This window comes from Sinocyclocheilus rhinocerous, unplaced genomic scaffold (genome assembly GCF_001515625.1).
Source record: "Sinocyclocheilus rhinocerous isolate Xijiao unplaced genomic scaffold, SAMN03320098_v1.1 scaffold258, whole genome shotgun sequence".
Lineage (NCBI taxonomy): Eukaryota > Metazoa > Chordata > Actinopteri > Cypriniformes > Cyprinidae > Sinocyclocheilus > Sinocyclocheilus rhinocerous.
Window position 1 is genome coordinate 1,540,322 of NW_015634010.1, and position 23,431 is coordinate 1,563,752.

Consider the following 23,431-nt stretch of genomic DNA (forward strand, 5'->3'; position numbering starts at 1 on the left):
CGTCCGCCGGAACGGCTTCCGCGTATGACAGATAACGGAAGTGAGAGAAAAGTGTTTATTACGTTTGAAATATGGATATTTTTCTTACAAAAATTAATGGATTCACTACAGGAGGCCTTTATTCACCCCCCGAAGTCGTGTGAGGCACGTTTTATTATGAATGTGTGCGCTTTATTTGACGACTAATTTTCATTTTTGGGTGAAATAACCCTTTAAATTTCAGTCTATTCCTCACAGAGACATATTGTATGGCTTTAGAAAACTTGGAATATGGCACTTGTCTTTTAAGTTTTTATTGTTTTTTTTTTTTTACTTTTTGAAGCTTGACTGCCCCTGGTCCCCATTCACTTTTATTATACAGAACAGAGCAGCTCTTTTGGGTCACACAGGTTTAGAACAACATGATGGTGGGTAGGCCTAAATGATAACATTTCAGAGTGAACTATCCCTTCAGATAAACCCTGGTCTTAAGAATAACACTGATTCTCTGATGGAAATATTTTCTCATTCTGGCTTGGAATTCATGATGCAGTATCCAGAAAACTAGTCATAAGAAGGGAAATACAGCCTCATTGACCACCACATGAGTTTTTACCCTGATTTTACAATGAATGGCCATGAATGAACACCCACTAACAGACAGAGAGGACTATATTATCTGATTTATCTTCTAAAATGGGGACCAGAGACTGGAAATAAAGGCCAAGCATGTTTCATTCCTCTGACAAATGCCTACAATGCTTCAATTGGACTCTCTGGGCCTCTTCTGATTTTCACCAAATCAGACACACCAATATATATATACGGTATATATATATACACACACTGTATATATATATATATATATATATATATATATATACATATATATATACTTAAACACTATATCCTACACAGTTTCACTGCTTTAATTTAAATCAAACTTTGTGTAGCACTAAGGTAGTGCAGTGCACAATAACTGGTGGTTAAATTTCCCCTTCGACTTCCTGTGAATTGATATGTTGACTCATTCCCCATGCTATTTTGCACTCTCTAAGGTTTGGAATCTAACACAAGATGGCCGCATACCCTCTGAAGTCCACTTTGTATCAGGAGACTGGAACGTTCCAAAAATGTTTGATAAGCTATAACAATAAATATGAGACTATTACAGACTGAAAAATCACTGCCGCAAGAGGAAAACTTGTTTTGTGTAGGTCAAAGTCTGGGTGAAAGTCCCTCAGTGGTAAATGAATTAAACACACCGTCATAAACAATAAGTAAAGGTCCATAAAGTGCACTATCCATTTTTAGGAGCCCTTAAGCGCCACTATTCCTCCAGAAAATGCAGAGTGCGCATCCGACACCAATCTGAAGGGCACGGTCTAAAGTTATGACCCTTATGAGACGCCATCCCACACCATCTTTAATTTATCATGCTGACCAGTCGACATCTTGGACCTGAGCTATTGCTTATCAAACGAGGAACACCATGAGATCACACTTCACCATTTGACCAAATGGCCTCTTTTGTCATTTTGAATGAATAGGTGTAGTATTTCATCTGGATGCGCTCACTGTGGGAATAAATAATGCAGGTAGGTTGGTCTCAAGAACTGACACAACAATGGCACACAATAGTGAAAACCATTTGACACAATGTGCACTCGGCCACAAAGGCAAAACCTTATTTTTGTTGAACTCAGGCCTTGTCCTTACAATCCACTCAGTTTTAATTCAAGTTTCCACAACAAACTGATCAGATATGAACTGACGTGACTCCTCCAACCTGCTCAAATGGAGGGTCCTCCTCCGTCTACAGGGCCGAAAGTCCAAACCACAAATATAACGATAATGACACCAAAGAGCGATATTGTTAGAATTGCCTTCAGAACATTTTTTTCTAACTGATGAATGATAAAACCATTGACAACCAATCATAATCTATCCAAATTTGACGGGCTTGAGCATTTAAAGCAGCAGACAACAAAACTGCAGTGTGTGCTTAGAATAAACAGAAAGTTACCATGCATTGCTGTGGATGCTAATAACTTTATAGTTATCATTCGTGGTGTGACCTGGCCTTAAAAGTCCCACAGATTTCAACAGAACTGGAATGCTTGCCATTCACAAAGTTCTACATATCTCCTGCACATCCATGTTTTGTGTATTAAAGGAGGTCCAGTGTTGATTTAGAAGCCAATGTTTTTCAAAGCATCTTCTTTTGTGCTCCACAAAAGAATGAAAGCCACACAAATTTGGAACGACATGGTGGTGTCAATGAGAAAATATTTATTGAATGGTTGATTTTCATCTTTAAATACTTTGGCCAACTTGATTATTCAGACATCTAATTTCTTTTTACCATGTTTAAATCCAATCTATCCCAAATAAATCTAAAATTAGCACAAAAAAGTCAAATTCTGTCCATCTAGGCCTGGTGACGGGTTACATCACAACTAAAATCACCATAGACACATTAGGGGACACGTCACCCACCCATTATTATGATTTAAAGTTGTAATGAATCTTAAATAGCGACAGATTTTTTCTTCCGTATTTTGATGTACATCCAAGTCTAATGGCTTGGAAAATGGAAAAGAAAAAATGTAGGGCGGGTTCTATGCATCGGTTGCTGATTGGCTTTTGAGATGGAGGCAGATGAATGTGAGCTTGCAGGGGTGATGTTTAAGCAGAGTAAATGATTGGTGAAGTCCTGCATACGTCACCAGAGAGTAGTCTGATGTTTTCATCCAGGAGATCTGGTTATGACATTTTAATTTTTAAATTATGTCGTCCAAAAAATGTAAAAATTAAACGCATGCACGGATGAATAATTTACAATAAGATCTAAAACATGCATTTTTTTCCCATGCCGATCTATCAAAATGGGTTTTTCAAATTTAGACTCTTAACCCTTACATTTATGTCCCATAATCGTAAATATTTGTATAAATTCTTGTTTTACTTGGCATTCTACTATACTATTTGATGATTAACTGACCCTTAAGTGTCAACCAGATACACCACAGGGCTAGAAATGGGGTCAGGCAGTCATGCAATGTCATGAATCCACTTAGACCTTGCCAAGGATCTATCAGGACTGAATGGGATGAGGGGGTGGTTTCCAAAGCAGAGAAAATCTTTAAAAAAAGATTCCAAGCCATACAGCACGCTCTCCATCACACTGACCCACAGGAAACAACATTAAGATGAGAGCAGACAGACTCGTTTGGTTGGAGACATGACACCCAAAGCGTGTTCTGACATCAACCCAGTGCAACAGCATTTTGTCTGGCAAGCTGTCAAACCCCAGTTATGACCCATCAGCATGTGTCATCCAGCACAGCCACATCAGCAGGACTCATCTCAGCCTTTAAAGCACGATTCGTGTTAGCAAGCATCGAAATGTAAAGCCCGTACAAGTGTCAGTAGGGATAAGCTCTGACCTGGAGAGATGTTTCAGGATCTGTTTCTTGATCAATCCAGCCATGACCGGTATCTCATCAATCACTTATCCAAGGACGGGCGGCAGATTTTGGGAGCTGTACATTTTAGGTTTCCTCCAGTCAACCGGAGTGTTTTCTTCTGAATAATGAAGCGTCGTAATGGGCGAATATAAACATAACTCGTAGAGGCGTCCGTCGCTACCGCTTCTCCGTCGTGTCCATGTTGAATGCGCAGTGACGCGTCGGTGGACGAACGCGCATGCGCAGAAGCACCCCACGAAAATGAGGCTCGCCCAAATCCGTTCAGCCAATAGGAATCTGCCTTGAAGTTTACGTCACGCCATGTCTTATCGGTTGTTATCATAGACTGTATAAGATTGTTATAGAAATAATATACATATTAATTAAAAAAGATTTATTTTATTTTATATTGCTTTGAGCATAATAATAATAATGCATATTATGTTTACAAAATTATCCATAAAATCAAATATAATTTATTAAATACAAAGAATTTATTATTATTATTATTATTATGGAATGTCCTTTGCAAATTGCTGTTTATTTGTTTGTTTATTTGTTATCTTAGATATGTTATTGGATATGTTTCATATTACTGTAATAAATATAATTTTAGCCATTTTTATGGTTTAAAACAGAAAACAACAACAACAAAAAGGCATGTATGCAGTTTCTTTATTTTTTCATATAATTTTTGTTCAGTTCTATTTTTCTATACATTAGAAATTGAACAACCACTGATCAAAATACAATTATAATTCATCTATTTATTATTGATTGAAAATGCCATATTCACAATGTGGCAAATAGTAAACCTAACATCCGTCGATATAACAGAAGTGATATATTAGATTAAAAAAAGAAAGAAAAGAAAAAGAAAGAAAAAAGCAAAACACACCATAAAAAAAATATGATAAAAATTATACTCTTTCTAAATACTTTCAATTATTTCCCTTAACATTTAAAAATATACTGGCAATTTCACCCATATTTTTTTTGTTTGGTTATATCGTCCTGAATGTTAGTCCTTATGGATAATGTAATTAATTAATACATCTTTACAGTGACAGTCCTAAAAAAAGGCCTACTGTCTCTAATTGGTCTAGAAATCGTTTAATGCAAGCTATCATATTATAAGTAATAACTAGCATAACCAATAGAGGGCGACAAAGGAACACAGGTTAACGGTGAACACACTGTTGTGCAAGTAACACTTAGTAACACAAACACCTCTTTACATAAAACTAGACACATTATATTAGTATAGTGCAGACGAAGACAGTTGAATAACTATGCAAATTACAAAAATATTCGGTTTAGTCCATTTTCAAAAGATTTCAAAAAGGAGAAACATACAGTGCTTGGCCTGGCAGATTAATGCATTACAGGGAAACTGTAGTAAAATAATATATGATTTAGAAAGTAGAAAAAAAATCTAATTAAACCATATGAATCAAGTTTTGCATTGCAGTGCATAGCAAAGTCATGGGCTTGAGATGCACTGTATAGGCAGCTCAGTGTTAGTCCAATATAAGCTCAACAATGAACTCCTCTCAAACTCGAAAATTCATCAATATACATTACATTCACTTGGTCTCTACAGTATCCAACAAACAGAAGTGAATCTTCTCTAATATATGGCTGATGATTATGACAGTTATTATGAGGGAGATGCGTCTAGTTTAATGACCAGCTTAAAATAATCAAAATGCAGTGTGAATACCCTTTTGAATAACAAGACCAGGAATTTCAACACCAACCACTTCGTTTCATGCTTTCAAAAAGCTCCTTCACATTTTGCATGTCCTCTTTCAACCTAGCGGGGGCATCTGTCTGTTCCAGCTTCTGAGAAACCTGTAGAGGCCGAGTATTAAAAAGAAGAAGTTATGCTGTTGTATAATTACTTTGCTAAATCTGAATACTTTATCATTCCTGACCACCCAAGTTTCAGATGATTTCTAGGGGAATATACAGTATCAAATCTCCTTTCAAAACAGGTTTTGAACATCCTCAACTAAAACAGGATGTGAAAGTGCTGTTACATTTCTTTAAAGTGGCAAAATAGGTTTCCTTTATAGAATTTCGGTGGCTTCAATGTGCCTGAAAATCCTGTGAAAATGTTCTGTGAAACTGCCACGAATGCACAAAAGAGTACATGTACGATGATAACACAGGATTCGTACCTCACTGAAGTAGCGGAGCATGTATTTGCAGAGTTCACGCAGAGCCGCAGATTCATTGAACTCATTTTGATGTTTCTGATGAAGAAGGCGAATTAACATTAAGGCATTCTGCATTACAACCATCTTCCTATCAAGACTCTTCATTTAATCTCTAGGTAGTGTCTGACAAATTGTACCTTTGACTCCTCTTGAAGAAATATTTTCAACTCTTGGCTGCTAATAGAAGTCTGGTCCTTTACTAACTTGTAGTACGACTTCACTTCCTGTTTGTACTGAGGGATGTCTTTGGCGTAGAGTAGCTTATTGGTTGGTGAATGCTGTAGGAGAAAAAGAGTGGTAATAATCTCTGTGATATTCACCGTTTTCCATGTTAGGTTTCAGTGGTTACCTTGTCCAGGTGTTGCTCAGCTAAGGAGAAGGAGTCCATAAAGGCCTGAGCGATGACGGACAGACAGCCATCCAGGTGAGGCGTCTTCTCCAGGTCACTGAACACAAAGTCAGGGTTCTTCAGGATGTTCACCCAGAAACGAAGTGGAAGGCTGATGGGGAGGTTTGACAATCCATTTTAGTTGTGCGTGAACATATAAACGTTAATAAATCTTGTGAGGCATTTGATAGTCAGCAGTCAGTGCAGCTGCTGGTGGAGCTACGCAATGAATGTGTGTTATCCAGCACCTGTTTGTTTTCCAGATGTGAAGAACATCTGGATCTGAGATTTTTTTTCTCTCTGCTTGTGCATCCAGGAAGTCGAAAAAGTTCTTGACAGCCAATGGGGCCTTGCTGTTAGGCAATCCCCAGATACTTCTAAACAGATTCTCCACAAAAGAATGGACTGCCACCTGGTGGACACAATGAGCGCATATTTCATATATATAATGTGTGTATATATATATATAGATATATACACTCTCTGTCTGTCCGTTTTTTTCTGTCCATCCATCCATCTATATATCTGCCTATCTGCCTATCTATATATCTGCCTATCTGTCTATCTATCTATCTCTCTCTATGTATGTATGTATGTATGTATGTATGTATGTATCTGCCTATCTATCTATCTATCTATCTATCTATCTATCTATATCTGTCTGTCTGTCTGTCTGTCTGTCTGTCTGTCTGTCTGTCTATCTATCTCTCTCTACGTATGTATGTATGTATGTATCTGCCTATCTATCTATCTATCTATCTATATATCTATATCTGTCTGTCTGTCTGTCTGTCTGTCTGTCTATCTGTCTATCTATCTATCTCTCTCTATGTATGTATGTATCTACCTACCTATCTATCTATCTATCTATCTATCTATCTACCTATCTATCTATCTATCTATATCTGTCTGTCTGTCTGTCTGTCTATCTATCTATCTCTCTCTATGTATGTATGTATGTATGTATGTATGTATGTATCTATCTACCTATCTATCTATATATATATACCTGTCTGACTCCATCTACACCTGTCTATACAACATACAATATATAATCAAATGCTTCTATGTGTCAATTATTCTCACCTTGGTGGAGAGCAGCTTGGTGAGGTACATCTCTTTGAATTTTAGTGCTTTTTTCTCTGGATGTTTGCTCAGGTCTGTGTCAATATCTGGATCAACCTAGACCAATCGAAAAGTCCATGTTACTATGTTTATTTGAAATGGTCTTTCATTTTTATTGTAGTAAAGTTATTTTACAACAATGTCTTCTTATATATACTGACAGTGTTTCTCATATAAATGTTTAAGCTATTATGTCTCATTATTAGAAGAGGCAAAATGCTATCTTCGAACAATATAAACAATACAAAGATTCTTATGTTTAGATTTACTTAAAAACACTTCCTCTTATTTAAACAGGAAGACGCTGGCAAAACCGAAAGTATAACACACCCACACTATCTTCACTGCAGTCTCAATGCAATAGCAACTAGATATAACACATGGACTCTCAACAATGACCCATGGAGGAAAACACAACACAGTCATTACCTGACAGATCATTAGGTGTGTCAGTGCAACGAGAAGGACACACCAAAACAAACATTGTGCAGAAGTATACAAGCCAACTCACCAGATGGAAGTACTTGACAGCGAAGTTCTCATCATCTGTGAAACAAAATACCATAATGAGTAAATAAATAAGCTATGTCAAGCTGATACTGGCCCAACAGTCATGTATTATTGTGCTTTACACTGAAGAGAGGATGTGTTACAGTACTAAAATCTCTAGTGTGGTTACAGTGGGTTTGAGTTGGAACATAAAATGGCCACATGTCAGAACCCAAATTTGCACAATACAGATGCACTCCAAAAGATACCATAAACACGCAAACATAACTGGATGTGAACAATGCATGTTCATACACGCATTTCAAAATCTTGGACCTTGACTGATATTAAACAACATTATTTCACCATGAACAGATTATTGATCATTAATAAATGCTAATCGAATGTACAACAATTACTGTCCTGTTAAGTAAAATAAAATGTTTATCAATAAGTTCATGAAAGTTATAAAAGGCTATCAGAAACTGTCTGTGGTATGTGTACAGGAAAAGAGACTTCAACAGAAATAGCACCTGGTATATAGACACAAATACAACTGATCCCACCACTTCCATTACACAAGGCCAAATTTCATAATTGTGCTTCACTGTTGCCTGAGAATTTGGACTCTTTGTTAATAGCTCCAGTTCAGCTTGACAAATTCAACAGACTTTTAAATAGTTCACCCAAAAATGGTAATATTCTAATCATTTACTCATCATCAAGTCATTTCAAACCCATATGACTTTATTTTGTCTGTGGAAAACAAAAATGGATGTTTAGCAGACTGTTAATGTTGCTTTCTTCCATATAAAGACATTAAATGGGGACCGGTGTCTGTCAAGCTCCAAAAAGCACCATAAAGCATTCATAAGGCTTCTGATGTCATATGACAGCTTGTGTGAGGAATACACTGAAATTTCAGACTTTCATACTCTTTCTTGATAGCTCTGGTCACCATTCCTTTTTTTTTTGTTTTTTTTTTGTACGGAATATGAATTGTATTCTTATGCGTTACAAGGAGGAAAAAAGTCCTGCAGGTTTTGAAAAAGATGAGATTTGGCTGAACTTTCCCTTTATTTAATCTTCTCTCAGATGATGTAATAGTGTTACAGAACACATCTGGATGCACTGTCTAACATAAAGAAAATTATGTACACATTATATGTCGCAATACTGAATGTTTTGTAGAGTGGGGTGGGGTTGCAAAGCTGTAGTATTGTGTCCGTTTCTAGTGAACTTCTAATATGAGTTGTCAGTTGTACAGATATTAACACTCAGAATGCATTGCAAACCTATTTTAAGTACAATAATAAAGTAACAACAAATGCAACAGCGAAATAAACCACCCAAAATGGATTGATTGTGATATTGGGCATGGCATTGTTTCAGTTGACATGGTGGTTGATGGGAGGAATGATGACTCACCCTTTACACTGCTCTGAGACCTCAATGGTGCATGTACTTTTGTTGTGATAACTTTAATGCATGCTCCATCTCCAACCTGGATGGAAAAACATCTTTAAAAACACAAACTCTGAAAAAGCTGAGAAAATTAATACTGTGCTGTAGTAGTCTATGGATGTGGTATGAGTTTGCACAACAGTTTAGCATAATCTGGGTTTATTTGGCCTTGTGATACAAGCTTTGCAAGTGAAAGGTCATTCTCAAATACCTCGAATAAAGCCAACAGCAAAATACTGTGCAAGTCAGACAAACTTTCATCTGTCAAATTTGTATTCACACAGGACTGTGAATACAAATTCTGTATTCACACATTCATTTTATAGTGATATGAACTATTTTTTTTTTACATTTTCTCAAGAAAATGTGAGTGGTCCTTTCCCATGTCAGTGTTTTTAAGGTGCTGCTCTGCAGCTGCTGGGGTGTTTTGGGTGGTTTCTTAAAGGTCCACTAAAGTGCCTTGAAACGCACAGCTATATTAAATGTTTTGATGTAATTTCAATTGAAACAGAAAGACAGGGCAAGACATATCGAGCAGCCCCACCCCTTTTTAAATAGCCAATAGCATTTCATTTATATCAGTTTGGCCAGAGTCGTCGGTTAAGGTTGGTAAAACCACATTTGACAGCCACAGCCTATTAGATTAGATTCAATATGAAGCTGTTAATAAAGCAAAACAATGATCATAATCATGCTGAGGATGTGTAATTTGAAAATTATGTAATTTATGTTGGTGCGTGGCACCTGTGTTTTCTCTTCTACTCATCAGTGCTGTTTCTAATACAAAGTTTATCTGAGTTTCTCCTCCTAATCTCATCCATGTCACTTTAAAACATAGCATTTTGTTTAGAATTCAAATGGGTCTGTCCAGACTTCATTCGCCCCAGTGGAAAACATATTTACACTGTCTGAATCGTTCCCTATCCCCTATACAGTGCACAATGTGCCATTCACCAAACAGTAATTCTGTGAACAAGTGACCGATTTTCAGCAGCAGCTTCAGCGTTTATTTATAGTGTAGGGGGCGGGATGCTTCAGATTCTAGAGAGCATTTGATTGGACAGAAAATCTGATGAGAAGCTGAAGTGCAGAGTGACGTCATCAAAATCATTGATCCATATTGGCGGAAGTGAGAGACTGCAAGTTTTGAATGCTTATATCTTCTAAATGTGAATTTTGTCAATAGCTTATACATAAACTTGAGGCTAACATATTCATACTAAAAGCCAAAAAATGTCAATTTTGATTTCATGGGGACTTTAATAGCTTTAAGGCCAATTCGCACTAAGGACAATAACTACAACGATAATGATACCTATAGATTTTTTAATAATCAGTGAGAGTACTGGATTCCATGTCACAACTATAACGATAACAACACAGAGGAACAATATCATTGGAATCACTTTCAGAACAACTTTTTCCAGTTTTCCAGATCCATCAGCCAATCAGAATCCATCTTGCTATAAAGAACTTTTAAAGCAGCAAACGACTGCAGAATGTTTATTAAATGCAGCTGTCTTTACATTTGTCATTCTTGGAGTGAACGGACTTTAAGCCAAAAGTGCCCAACCCTAAGCCTTTATCATATTCTGGTCTCTATATATGGCCCACATGGGATTTTTGTTATATCAGCTGTCTGTTTGCTTAGAATATACTCCACTTCTCAAAAATGATGTTTACGCTGTTTTATGTTCTCCTGCGCTCACCTGATAATGTTTTAGAGTGTTCAACATGGTAACATGCCCCCGTATCTCTGAGGTTTCATCGACTTCCTGTAGCATGACAAACTTTCCTTCCTTTTCACATTCTGTGAGTGCACAACAAAAAACAGAGAATACAAAGAGGAATTAGGTCGGCGGATATTGCAACTGGCAACCTGAAACTGTGTGTTACCAACAGACCAACATGCTCTATAAGGAAGTTCTATGAAATATTATGATCATCAACTGTGAGAGAGTGAGAAACAGGGAGTCCACTAACCGATTTCTATATCCCTGATCTGCTGGAAGGGGAATCCAAATTTGCGCTGAAAGGTCTGTAAGATTTTCTCCTTGACCTGTTGTATTGTGTCACATGTCAGTGCGTTGACCTCTAAGGGTTCACTGACCTCTCCTCCAGTCCCCACAGCAAACACCACCTTCAGTTTCTACAGGGGCGAAGACATAAAGCAAACAATTTAATGACTAAAGAAGTACTAAAGAAGGAATCATATTCTGCTTTTAATGTGTTTCAAATCACTGGAGCTGTTCATACAGTCAATATTTAATAAACTTTAGTAAAAGAAAACCTTATATATAGACCATTTTTCTCATTTTTAAGGATCTTTCACATTATATTAGCTTATTTTAGAGGGTGATGTGTTATTTTGGTAACATTGTAGTGTAGGGACCAATTATCACTATTAACTAGTTGCTTATTAGCTTGCCTATCATTAACATATTGGCTGTTTATTAGTACTTATAAAGCATATATTCTGCATGACCATATCCCTAATCCTACCCAATACCTAAATTTAACAACTACCTAACAAACTATTAATAAGCAGCAAGTTAGGAATTTATTGAGGCAAAAGTTGTAGTTGTTAATAGCGAGCATTGGACCTTAAAATAAAGTGTGACTGTTATTTAGGTCAGGTAGATCAAAACTTTTTTTTAAAACATTGAGTCAGATTTTTAAAAATGCTGTATCGACTTAAAATAAATTACATAGAATGGCAGTTTTTTAGAACATAATAAATGCACTATTGCATACGACTATGCAGTTTAAAGACTTCTTTTTTTCCACTGTAATTTCCTGTAAAGCAATTTTGAACTATGAGTTAGACCATCTTCTGTGCAGTGCTGTTTCTAATACCAAGTTTATCTGAGTTTCTCCTCCTAATCTCATCCATGTCACTTTAAAACATAGCATTTTGTGTAGAATTCAAATGGGTCTGTCCAGACTTCATTCGCCCCAGTGGAAAACATATTTACACTGTCTGAATCGTTCCCTATCCCCTATACAGTGCACAATGTGCCATTCACCAAACAGTAATTCTGTGAACAAGTGACCGATTTTCAGCAGCAGCTTCAGCGTTTATTTATAGTGTAGGGGGCGGGATGCTTCAGATTCTAGAGAGCATTTGATTGGACAGAAAATCTGATGAGAAGCTGAAGTGCAGAGTGACGTCATCAAAATCATTGATCCATATTGGCGGAAGTGAGAGACTGCAAGTTTTGAATGCTTATATCTTCTAAATGTGAATTTTGTCAATAGCTTATACATAAACTTGAGGCTAACATATTCATACTAAAAGCCAAAAAATGTCAATTTTGATTTCATGGGGACTTTAATAGCTTTAAGGCCAATTCGCACTAAGGACAATAACTACAACGATAATGATACCTATAGATTTTTTAATAATCAGTGAGAGTACTGGATTCCATGTCACAACTATAACGATAACAACACAGAGGAACAATATCATTGGAATCACTTTCAGAACAACTTTTTCCAGTTTTCCAGATCCATCAGCCAATCAGAATCCATCTTGCTATAAAGAACTTTTAAAGCAGCAAACGACTGCAGAATGTTTATTAAATGCAGCTGTCTTTACATTTGTCATTCTTGGAGTGAACGGACTTTAAGCCAAAAGTGCCCAACCCTAAGCCTTTATCATATTCTGGTCTCTATATATGGCCCACATGGGATTTTTGTTATATCAGCTGTCTGTTTGCTTAGAATATACTCCACTTCTCAAAAATGATGTTTACGCTGTTTTATGTTCTCCTGCGCTCACCTGATAATGTTTTAGAGTGTTCAACATGGTAACATGCCCCCGTATCTCTGAGGTTTCATCGACTTCCTGTAGCATGACAAACTTTCCTTCCTTTTCACATTCTGTGAGTGCACAACAAAAAACAGAGAATACAAAGAGGAATTAGGTCGGCGGATATTGCAACTGGCAACCTGAAACTGTGTGTTACCAACAGACCAACATGCTCTATAAGGAAGTTCTATGAAATATTATGATCATCAACTGTGAGAGAGTGAGAAACAGGGAGTCCACTAACCGATTTCTATATCCCTGATCTGCTGGAAGGGGAATCCAAATTTGCGCTGAAAGGTCTGTAAGATTTTCTCCTTGACCTGTTGTATTGTGTCACATGTCAGTGCGTTGACCTCTAAGGGTTCACTGACCTCTCCTCCAGTCCCCACAGCAAACACCACCTTCAGTTTCTACAGGGGCGAAGACATAAAGCAAACAATTTAATGACTAAAGAAGTACTAAAGAAGGAATCATATTCTGCTTTTAATGTGTTTCAAATCACTGGAGCTGTTCATACAGTCAATATTTAATAAACTTTAGTAAAAGAAAACCTTATATATAGACCATTTTTCTCATTTTTAAGGATCTTTCACATTATATTAGCTTATTTTAGAGGGTGATGTGTTATTTTGGTAACATTGTAGTGTAGGGACCAATTATCACTATTAACTAGTTGCTTATTAGCTTGCCTATCATTAACATATTGGCTGTTTATTAGTACTTATAAAGCATATATTCTGCATGACCATATCCCTAATCCTACCCAATACCTAAATTTAACAACTACCTAACAAACTATTAATAAGCAGCAAGTTAGGAATTTATTGAGGCAAAAGTTGTAGTTGTTAATAGCGAGCATTGGACCTTAAAATAAAGTGTGACTGTTATTTAGGTCAGGTAGATCAAAACTTTTTTTTAAAACATTGAGTCAGATTTTTAAAAATGCTGTATCGACTTAAAATAAATTACATAGAATGGCAGTTTTTTAGAACATAATAAATGCACTATTGCATACGACTATGCAGTTTAAAGACTTCTTTTTTTCCACTGTAATTTCCTGTAAAGCAATTTTGAACTATGAGTTAGACCATCTTCTGTGACGCAAATACCTTCCTTTGGAGAAATGGCATTTACTCGCTTGGTAATACAGGTACAGTCCAGTTTTGTGAGAGGAAGGCTTGTGCAAAACTGATATCCTCTGCAGAAAGCAAAATGCAGAAGCACAACGGTCACACCAGTCTAAATGTGAGAGACTGCTGGTAATTTTGGTGGGAAGATGGTCTGGTCACATGATTCTGTCCACAAACTATCAAATATCAAAAACTGCCTGAGACCAACCGTCCAACCACACTCAATGTGAGAACTGCAGGTCAGGAAAGAATCAAGAACAGAACATGACGGGAAATAAAAAAAAAGATAAATAAAAATCTCTATGGCCCAACGTTAAAAAGTGAAAAAAAAGTGAAAGTGACGTGACATGTGGCCAAGTATGGTGACCTATACTCGGAATTAGTGCTCTGCTTTTATCCCATCCAAAGTGCACACACACACCGTGAACACACACCCGGAGCAGTGGGCAGCCATTTTTTGCTGCGGCGCCCGGGGAGCAGTTGGGGGTTCGGTGCCTTGCTCAAGGGCACCTCAGTCGTGGTATTGAAGGTGGGAGAGAGCGCTGTACATTCACTCCCCCCACCTACAATCCCTGCCGGTACGAGACTCGAACCCGCAACCTTTGGGTTACGAGTCCGACTCTCTAACCATTAGGCACGACTTCCCCACGACTATCTTAAAGGGATAGCACACTCAGGAATTCTGTCATCATTTGCTCACCCTCAATATGTTCCAAACCTGTATGAATTTCTTTCTTCTGCTGAACAGAAAGAAGATATTTTGAAAAATGTGAGTAACCAAACAGTTTCTGGTCCAAATAGACAGTATTATTTCCATACTATGGAAGTCAATGGGGACCAGCAACCTTTTGGTTACCCACATTCTTCAAAATATCTTCTTTAATGTTCCACAGAAGAAAGCATTCATACATGTTTGTAACAACTTGAGGGCAAGTAAATGATAACCGATTTTTTTATTTTTTGGGTGAACTATGCCTTAAACAATTAGTAAAGAACATATACACATGTAAGAAAATGATGTTTCTTGTGCAAGAAACGTTGTGCAACGAGGAAGTTACAGGATGCCTTCTGTGGTTTAAGGATGGACATGACGGCAACAGAAAAAGCAGAAGCTTATGAGCATTTAATGTAAGAGGTTTAAAATGTACACAGCTACCAAGAAACTTCTGCTCTTTTGAGCCTTCCGTTAATCAAAGACTTCTGCATCACGATTTCCACAAATGTGTCACTGTTTCCACATATTAAGAAACATAATCAAAGGAATAAATTACATTTTAAAATATATTAAAATAGAAATCAGTTATTTTAAATGTTAATAACATTTTACAAAATTACTGTTTTACTGTGTGGTGGATTAAATAAATTCAGCCTTGAAGAGCATAAGCATATCAATCACACTGACCTTTTAACCAAACTTTTTCAGTAGTTTTGAGCGCAGGAAGGGAAATATTTAGTGTTTTGGATTAAAATGGGGAATTATTAAAATGTGAATGTCGCTTGCAAATTTCAGAAAGGTGTTTCTAAAGTTAGTACTTTCCATAACTGCTCATTTTTGCGAACACTTCCTCATTTGCATAAAAGACAGAGACAGTAAAAGAGGAAATACTGACCAAGGCCTCAAAGTCCTGGGCTTGGCAGAGAAGCCAGTCCTCGCTAAGAGTGTACAGAGCTTTCTCTGTCACCGAATCCACCGGCCCTTTAGAGATTTGCTGAGTCAAAGCTGACACCAACAGGAAGAGAGGCTGTCCTACTGATTCCTATGGAGGAAACAAACAATTTTGTCCATAAACATGTGAGCACACACAGGTAGTTAAAGAGAATATGTGCTTTATAATTCCATGATACAGTGGATGCTCGGACGGACCCTGAGGAAGCCGTACAGACAGATGGACATCCAGTTGGTAAGAAGCTTCTCCACTATGGACTCTGTGCGCCGCAGGAGAAGTTTGGGATTTGCATTGCTGGACTGGTCCATCAGACTCTGCAGAAGGTCCTCCATTACCTCTGTGAGATAAAGCAGGTCTCCATGGAGGGCCAGAGTCAACAGAGAAGCCACTGTACATCTGAGAGAGAGAGGAACAGAAAGAGAGGAACAAATACACAAGGTATAAAGAACAGAAGAAAGATGAGTAGATAAAGGGTCAGACACTGAGTGTTACTTGCTGTTATAGTACGCACTTGTCTCACAAATTTATATTTAAAATCCAATCAGAAACCAACCGCAGCTTGTGTGTACTGTAGCTTCATTTTCTTCATTCATTCATTCATTTTGTACAATATGTACAGTATGTTGCATTTTCTTGCATTATTATGTTTATTTTTGAATATTGATGCTTTGAAAAACCATCAAGCCAAATAAAGTATTCTGAAACTGAAACAAAATTTTTGTGTTTTATTTTCTTCATTTAATTCATTTAATCGTATATATTATTTAGCAATTGATTATCTATACCATTTAATATGTTTTTCATTTATGACATTTTTATTATTTTTTAATATTACTTATTATTTTGCAATGCTAGCTATTGTTGTTTAATCTTTAATCTAAATGATTGTGGGGTTTCATGGAATATTTGTCTTCATGAATTAAGAGATAAGAGGGAATGTCTCCATTTCAAGGTTTTTTTGAGATGTTGTTCTGAAGCAGTTTGATATAACAGTTGGATTTGCGCTGGTCAAACAAAGTCTGAGCGTTGAAATAAACTAAGATTACTCAAAAAAACCTGTGCATTTTTTTAGCATCATAACGTCATCTCCTGCTTCCTGGTCCTCAGGCATCCTCTCAGATGGATAGAAGACTTTTAGTTTAAAAGGTTTTGGTTATTTGACTAAATGCAGTGTTGCTGATTTTAGGTATCAGACAAAACTCTCCTGACTTGTGTTGGATACCAAACTAAATGGATATCTTCTAACAGGATCTAATTTAGAGACTGGATGCATTATTCTTGCAAGGAGATTCGATCAAACACCATCAAGCCAATCAAGTGCTTTGAAACTAAAACTAACCCTATTAAGCACATTATCAAACACATATCTGTGTTTCAGGGTGGTGGTCATTTTAAAGGTAGACACTTGGACACTTTTGAGGAAGATGTGCTATTTTAAAAAACCACAAAGCATTATCTGTTTACGCTTCTAAGTAACAGGCATCAAGTCAAAGCCTCAAAATAACCATGAGGTCCTGTGACCAGGTTTATCAAATCATCTTTAAACAGAGGTGAGAATATGTTCAAAGCATCAAAGCGTCTTCTTTCTCTTTTGTAAGTCACTTTGGATAAAAGTGTCTGCACAATGCATACATTTAAATGTCGTCGACTCACTTGTCTTTAATGCTGAAGTTTTTCTGTTCTTCTAATGCATGCACAAAACAGCTGAGAAACTGCTTATCTCTGATCAGTGCAGCAAAAGCCTGACATTTCTCATCAACAGTTGTCTGCTCAGAGTCCTGACCACAAAAAAAAGGACAGAGATAAAACATTTAGTTTTATACAATGTCATACATTTATATTTCATATACTACAAAAGACACTGCAGCATCTTACCTGCCCAATGTCTCTGATCATGACTGGTGCCAGAGGGCCAGCCTAGAGAAAATATATATTAAACAAACAAACACATATAGTAATTCTACAAGAAAAAAAAAGGAATTTCAGATAGATAAAAATACTGAACCTCAGGAAAGAAGATTTTTGAGGCAAAGTGCTTGTAGTCCAAGAAAGGTATGGCTCCAACATTATCGATTAAATCAGATTTTTCTGTTTGCAAGTCAACAAAGCCTGTCAAAACAAACAAACAAACAAACAAACATAAATGCATAATGTAATCACAAACAACTAAACATGAAACAGTTCTAAGAAATATGTCAGCAATATAAGCATTTAAAGGGATAATTTGCGGATCCCAATATTGCTTGTGATTCTTTTTCAGTGAAGTCTATGGGATCTTTTGAATGTTTTATTGACTGCCATGCATATTGCTTAGGAAAGTAATAATTGCATGATTCGAGGCATCATTTGTGTCCTTTGCACAAATGTGCAGGAGGAGTTATGCACCAAAGTTGAATATTTAGGGTTAGTTGTGTGTTTATAACACTAACCTTCAGTATGAGCTACAGTGGCGCTTGCAAACGCCACAAAAGACCAGCATTTCAAAGATGACCAACCTTGGCGTATATCCCTTCTGATGTTGCTTTCCAGCATTTCCAGTTGCTTGTTCATTCTCTCATTCATTTGTCTCTGGCTCTTACGGTGAACAATGACTCCAACTAGACAGATGAGCAAACACATACATTAGTACCTGCAGGACTGAAAATATGTGACGTAAATCTGAAATCACTTACCAACAGCACCCAGAATTATAAGCAGAATCAATGCGGCAAAGATGAGTAAATATATTATAGCACTTTGAGACTCAAGGTTTTTAGAAAAATCCCCGATTTTTATCTGAAAATTATAGCAAAAGAAGGAAGATTTTGTATGTAAGATATATAAAGGTCATTAATAATTTACAATAATTAATTAAGACAATTTGCATAAAGACATGAATATTTACACTCACAGTGAGTGAGCCCACTGTTGGGACGGCTCCTGATTCTCCTTTAATCTTACAGATGACGGCATTGGACTCAATCTTCTCCAAAACACACGGATACTCCTGATCTCCCTGTAGACCCGTCACAGTCACCTCACTCATACTCAAATTCAACATATCTGCCTTTTTCTGAGAAAGAGAGAGTGTGGGATGATTTGGAGGTTGTGTGTTTCATGCATGCCAAAAATGCAGATTGTAGACTGAAGTTAAACTCACTTTATCACTAAACTCACCTTAATGTTCACCTGTAGATCATTGGCCACCTGTACGGTGGTGAATCCAGTGAATTCTGGATCAGGCTTGAAGGAGAAATAATACACACAGTCCACAGTGAAGTTCCCAACATTCAACAACAAGCTAAACTGATCACTGCCATCATAGTGGGGGGACTCAAACCACACATCCTGAGAAAGAGAGACACTGAAAATATGAATCTAATACATGTGACGTGCATGTAAGCTGTGAATACAATTAAAGTCTTTAGTCAATATAAAAATTCTTACACAAACAAGCTGACAATTATTTTCATGTTAACCGACAATCTATAAAATTCTATAATGTTTTGTTTAAAAATGAATAAAAAAAATCAAAAACAAATCAATTGCTTGAAATGTTTAGGCATTATAACAGTTTGGAGGTCAGTAAAGTGATGGACGTTTGAAGACTCTGAAGTTTTAAATAGCTGTCCTCAATGTATCAGATAAAGTGCTGTGAGCAACTGCGGAAATAATAAGCACACATCTTACCTCTGAGCTTGTGTTGAATTGTGTTTTCCGCACTTCATTAGAGGGGAAGACAGTAACTGATTCCACAAATTCCATATTGCTCCCCTGAACATGAATCTTCCTTCCACCACTGCATAAAGCCAGTAATACATGACAAAAAAAATACATATCTATTAACATTTGAATTCCCCCACTTATTTTTGCATATGTGGCTTCTGCATGCACACACAGACACACAATACCACACATTTCAGCAACCAATGGTAGTGAAACCCCCCAAAAATATGAAGAAAAGCCTGGCTGTCAGGAAGCAGGTTGCTCTTACTAAACCTCTAACAGTTTAAGCAAGACTAGTCTAAAGGCCTGTTCACACCAAGGACGATAACTATAAAGATAACGATAACAATATACACTGAACAAAATTATAAACGCAACACTTTTGTTTTGCCACCATTTTTCATGAGCTGAACTCAAAGATCTAAGACTATGTACACAAAAGGCCTATTTCTCTCAAATATTGTTCACAAATCTGTCTAAATCTGTGTTAGTGAGCACTTCTCCTTTGCCGAGATAATCCATCCACCTCACAGGTGTGGCATATCAAGATGCTGATTAGAAAATTAAAGAATAGCAGTGTCCACACCACAGCTATAACGATAAAGGCACAGAGAATAATTTCTGAATTTTTTTTTTTCAGCTGAACGATAAAAACATTGACACCCAATCAGAATCAATCCTGCTGTAATGAGCTCGAGAATTTAAGGCGGCAGAGGAGCGTGCGCTTAGAATTAACAGACGTTATTGTCCGCTGGTGTGGACGCTAATATAGTTATCTTCATAGTTATCATTCTTGGTGTGAACGGGCCTTAAGGACACATGTGAGTTAGTAAACTGCAGATCTCAGAAACACGATAAAACATGCAGGAAATTACCTAATGACTCTCATTACTGCTTTAATTTTTGCTGTCTCGCATATATTTTAAAAATCTGCTCTAAAAGTATCTCATCAGATCATTACTTTGCAAATAATATTTTTCCACATTAACAGCATTCTTGCTAATTTAATGACTAAATTGTTCTGTATGACATTAGATTCACTAATTATAATGTGCAGTTGTCATCTTGAGGTGCTGATGGGATGTGGAAGCTGATCTGACAGTGGTCTGACCTGCTCCAGCTGACTATGGGCTGTATTCCAGTGCAGCTGGGCTGAGAACTGTAAGTGATGATGCTGTTGCCATGACAACGGTCGTCAGGAGTAACAACACACACTTTCACTGTTCCTTTAGTTTCACTGGGAGGAATGTGGAACCTTAGAGTGTCACTGGAGCGATCAAACACTGGAGATCTGAAGGTAAAGATATACAGTATCATTTATCTGAATCTACACACATTCATATATACCACTAAACAAACGCACAGAGTCTCACTCTTTAGGAATGCAGTACAGATCCCCTTGAATACGGATTTTAGTGACAGATTCCAGGTTCCTTCCTCTTAGTAAAACATTGTTTCTGCCATGGAAAGAAACCTTGTTCGGCTCCAGAGACAGAATCTCTGGCTTCTACAGGACACCAAAAGTTGCACTCAGTTACAAAAAAAAAAAAAACTGAATATAAACAAAATAACAGAAGTTAAAATGAATTTAATAACTGACTATATAATAAGTTATAATTAATTATATAATTTATCAATATGAGTATTAATAGTATTATAAATACACATTGATAAAATATATTGTAAATATGAATATATAATGCATCATATATAATTTTAAAATAAATATAACTGTGACAAATTGTTTCTCAAACGGGGAAACAAAATCCTCAGTCTCTTGTAAAGTCATATTCATTTGAAATAGGAACATACTGAAAAAACAACATCCCTATCCTGTGAAGTTGGACACATAATCAATATGACACTTACATTGTAGACCATCTCAGACAGTAGATATTTACATGCATCCTAAAGAGTAAAGAAAGAGCAGCTCATATACTTCCTGAGTTCATTCAGTTATCAACAATGAATTAATATGAATTTATTAAAGGAGTGGTTGATTGCGATTTCACTTTTTTAACGTTAGTTAGTGTGCAATGTTGCTGTTTGAGCATAAACAATATCTGCAAAGTTACGAAGCTGAAGGTTCAATGCAAACGGAGATATCGTCTTTTAAAATTCTGGCGGTTTAATGCCTACAAAAACGGCTGGTAGGGACTACAACAAGTTACTTCCCGGGTTCGTGACGTAACAAACCCAGATAAACTCCGCCCTTTAGGAAAAGGCAGCAAAGGGGGCGAACTTTTTACTTACTCAATTTAGAAAAGAGTAAGTAATCTTTATTTAACTAAAATGTTATATACAGGAATTATTTATTATTCAATATTAAGATGTTTCTACTATATATACTATATATAATGTTTTTATTGTTTGTTAACTGGACATTTGTAAACTTCACCTGTTTCCTCAGAGCGATGTAAATATGTTTGAAATCTACTGGATCAAAGTGCATTCTGGGAAGCACTGCTCGTTCATCATCAGATTTAAACAGCACTATTGGACATCCTGGAGTGAATTTCTCATCCAACACAAGCTAGAAAAACAAACAGAAATACAAATCATGAATTATGATTGCAGTAATTCAAATGCAGAATTAGGCAACAGCTTAGAGCTATATGTGTAAATAGAAATGGTGGACAGATATTTAAAAATAAAAAAATAGAGAATAGTGAAAATAAAGGCATGGGTGTATGAGATAGAAGTGAATGAGACCTTTATGAGTTGACCATCACTGGTTCCTATGAACAGCACAATCCAGGATCCACTTCTAACTGCTGCCACTGCTGACATTGAGCTGTACTTGAACACCACAGAGAGCGGCTGAAGTTCAGTATCACTCTGAAACACAAACAAATGAAACTTTACATTGACAGTTTTTATTCAAAGAGTGAACAAAACAATATACGTTTATCTTGCAACATTCTATTACAAATCTTATCCATGGCTCAACAAGGTGAAATACTGTTCTCCTTAAAAAAAAAAAAGCAAGCATAGGAATGCAATTTCCAGCCTGTGGACCACATGGGGTTTTACCATAAGCGCAGAAGCCCTTCACTCGGCCTTGAATGCTCCTGATGTCGTACAGAGCCAGCGCGCTGTTCTCCGGATCCTGCTGATTCTGCGCACTGAACACACCTGCCCAAATAACGCCGTTCACTGAGGGAATAACAGTGCAGGCGACGAGCACTGGACGAGCTTTATCACTGCAGCATCGTATCGTTGCAGCCTGTAGGGATTTGATGATGTCTCTCTTTTTTCCTTTAGAGCTGTTCATCCACAGGACGAGCACTTTCCTCTCTGAGCCAGTCTTTGCGTTGAGAAATAAGTAGGATTCTGAGGGTGAAACTCTCTGGAATCCGCCAACAAACTCCACATCTCTCACAGTGCTCTGAATGCTGGCATCTGATCCTTCTGCTATTTTTGAGAAAATCCCACCTGCTTGAGACTGTAAAGTGTTCCACAAGGTAACAACAGAATACCTGGTATCCTGAGCTTTTGCATCGTCGTCTTTTTTCCCAACCAAAAGGTACCTACTGCTACCTGTACCGGCTATGAAGGCAACAGATTTCTCATCCTGTCGCGGTCCTATCAATATATTACGTTCATAGTAAATGCTGTTTGTAATGTCATTTATATCAAGAACTTCACAATATCCATCATTAAAAGTCCCACATGCTATCAGGGTGCTGTTTGCGTCAAAAGGCACCAGAATGTTGACTCTGTATTCAGTGGCATTAGTGATTATTTTCCTCTTCTCCTCAGAAAGATCGTGGCTCATCTGATGTAGTCGATGGTCAGTAAGAACAAATAACTTACCGTTACCAACTACAAAATCCTTGATGTCTGAATCAAAGTTCACTGCATCACCGTAAATGCAGTATTTCAAAAGTACAAGAATTCCAAGTAATCTTCTCATCTTGCATATCTGATGAGCAGCTGAAGTTCAGAGAACTTGTCACAGACATCAACTGCTCTCAGACG

General features: G+C 37.0%; 2 protein-coding genes across 4 annotated transcripts in view; both read right to left on the minus strand.

Moving 5' to 3' along the window:
- Window positions 1–3,685, minus strand: part of LOC107744929 (UHRF1-binding protein 1-like) — a 35,362-nt gene extending 31,677 nt beyond the window's left edge. Inside the window, exon 1 of one of the 3 annotated variants that reach the window (XM_016558757.1) lies at window positions 3,429–3,683. In XM_016558757.1, coding sequence (XP_016414243.1) covers window positions 3,429–3,472 — 44 coding nt within the window. In that variant the 5' untranslated portion in view covers window positions 3,473–3,683. Of the gene's footprint in view, window positions 1–3,428 lie in introns of all 3 variants that reach the window. The other 2 variants (XM_016558758.1, XM_016558759.1) reach the window with 2 other exon arrangements.
- A 721-nt stretch (window positions 3,686–4,406) lies between these two features.
- On the minus strand, window positions 4,407–23,430 carry LOC107744945 (plexin-C1-like). The gene is made up of 26 exons (XM_016558774.1): window positions 22,461–23,430; window positions 22,163–22,288; window positions 21,849–21,983; window positions 21,320–21,358; window positions 20,824–20,957; window positions 20,562–20,741; window positions 19,415–19,523; window positions 18,902–19,072; window positions 18,636–18,797; window positions 18,418–18,520; window positions 18,241–18,342; window positions 17,751–17,854; window positions 17,621–17,662; window positions 17,399–17,523; window positions 15,943–16,141; window positions 15,689–15,835; window positions 13,193–13,358; window positions 12,919–13,019; window positions 9,102–9,177; window positions 7,696–7,730; window positions 7,146–7,241; window positions 6,308–6,471; window positions 6,021–6,171; window positions 5,809–5,949; window positions 5,633–5,707; window positions 4,407–5,303 (listed from the first exon to the last, which is right to left on the minus strand). Exons 1-26 carry the CDS (start codon window positions 23,364–23,366, stop codon window positions 5,199–5,201), a joined length of 3,894 nt encoding a protein of 1,297 aa, XP_016414260.1. The 5' UTR covers window positions 23,367–23,430; the 3' UTR covers window positions 4,407–5,198.
- Window position 23,431: the final 1 nt, after the last annotated feature.

Excerpts from the sequence above, each read along its gene's own strand:
- LOC107744945 (XM_016558774.1), bottom strand. The coding sequence starts at position 23,366 with ATGAGAAGATTACTTGGAATTCTTGTACTTTTGAAATACTGCATTTAC. Across the intron at positions 18,343-18,417 it reads TATAATTCTGGGTGCTGTTG|TTGGAGTCATTGTTCACCGT; the intron begins GTAAGTGATTTC and ends TCATCTGTCTAG. Across the intron at positions 17,663-17,750 it reads CAAAAATCTTCTTTCCTGAG|GCTGGCCCTCTGGCACCAGT; the intron begins GTTCAGTATTTT and ends TATTTTCTCTAG.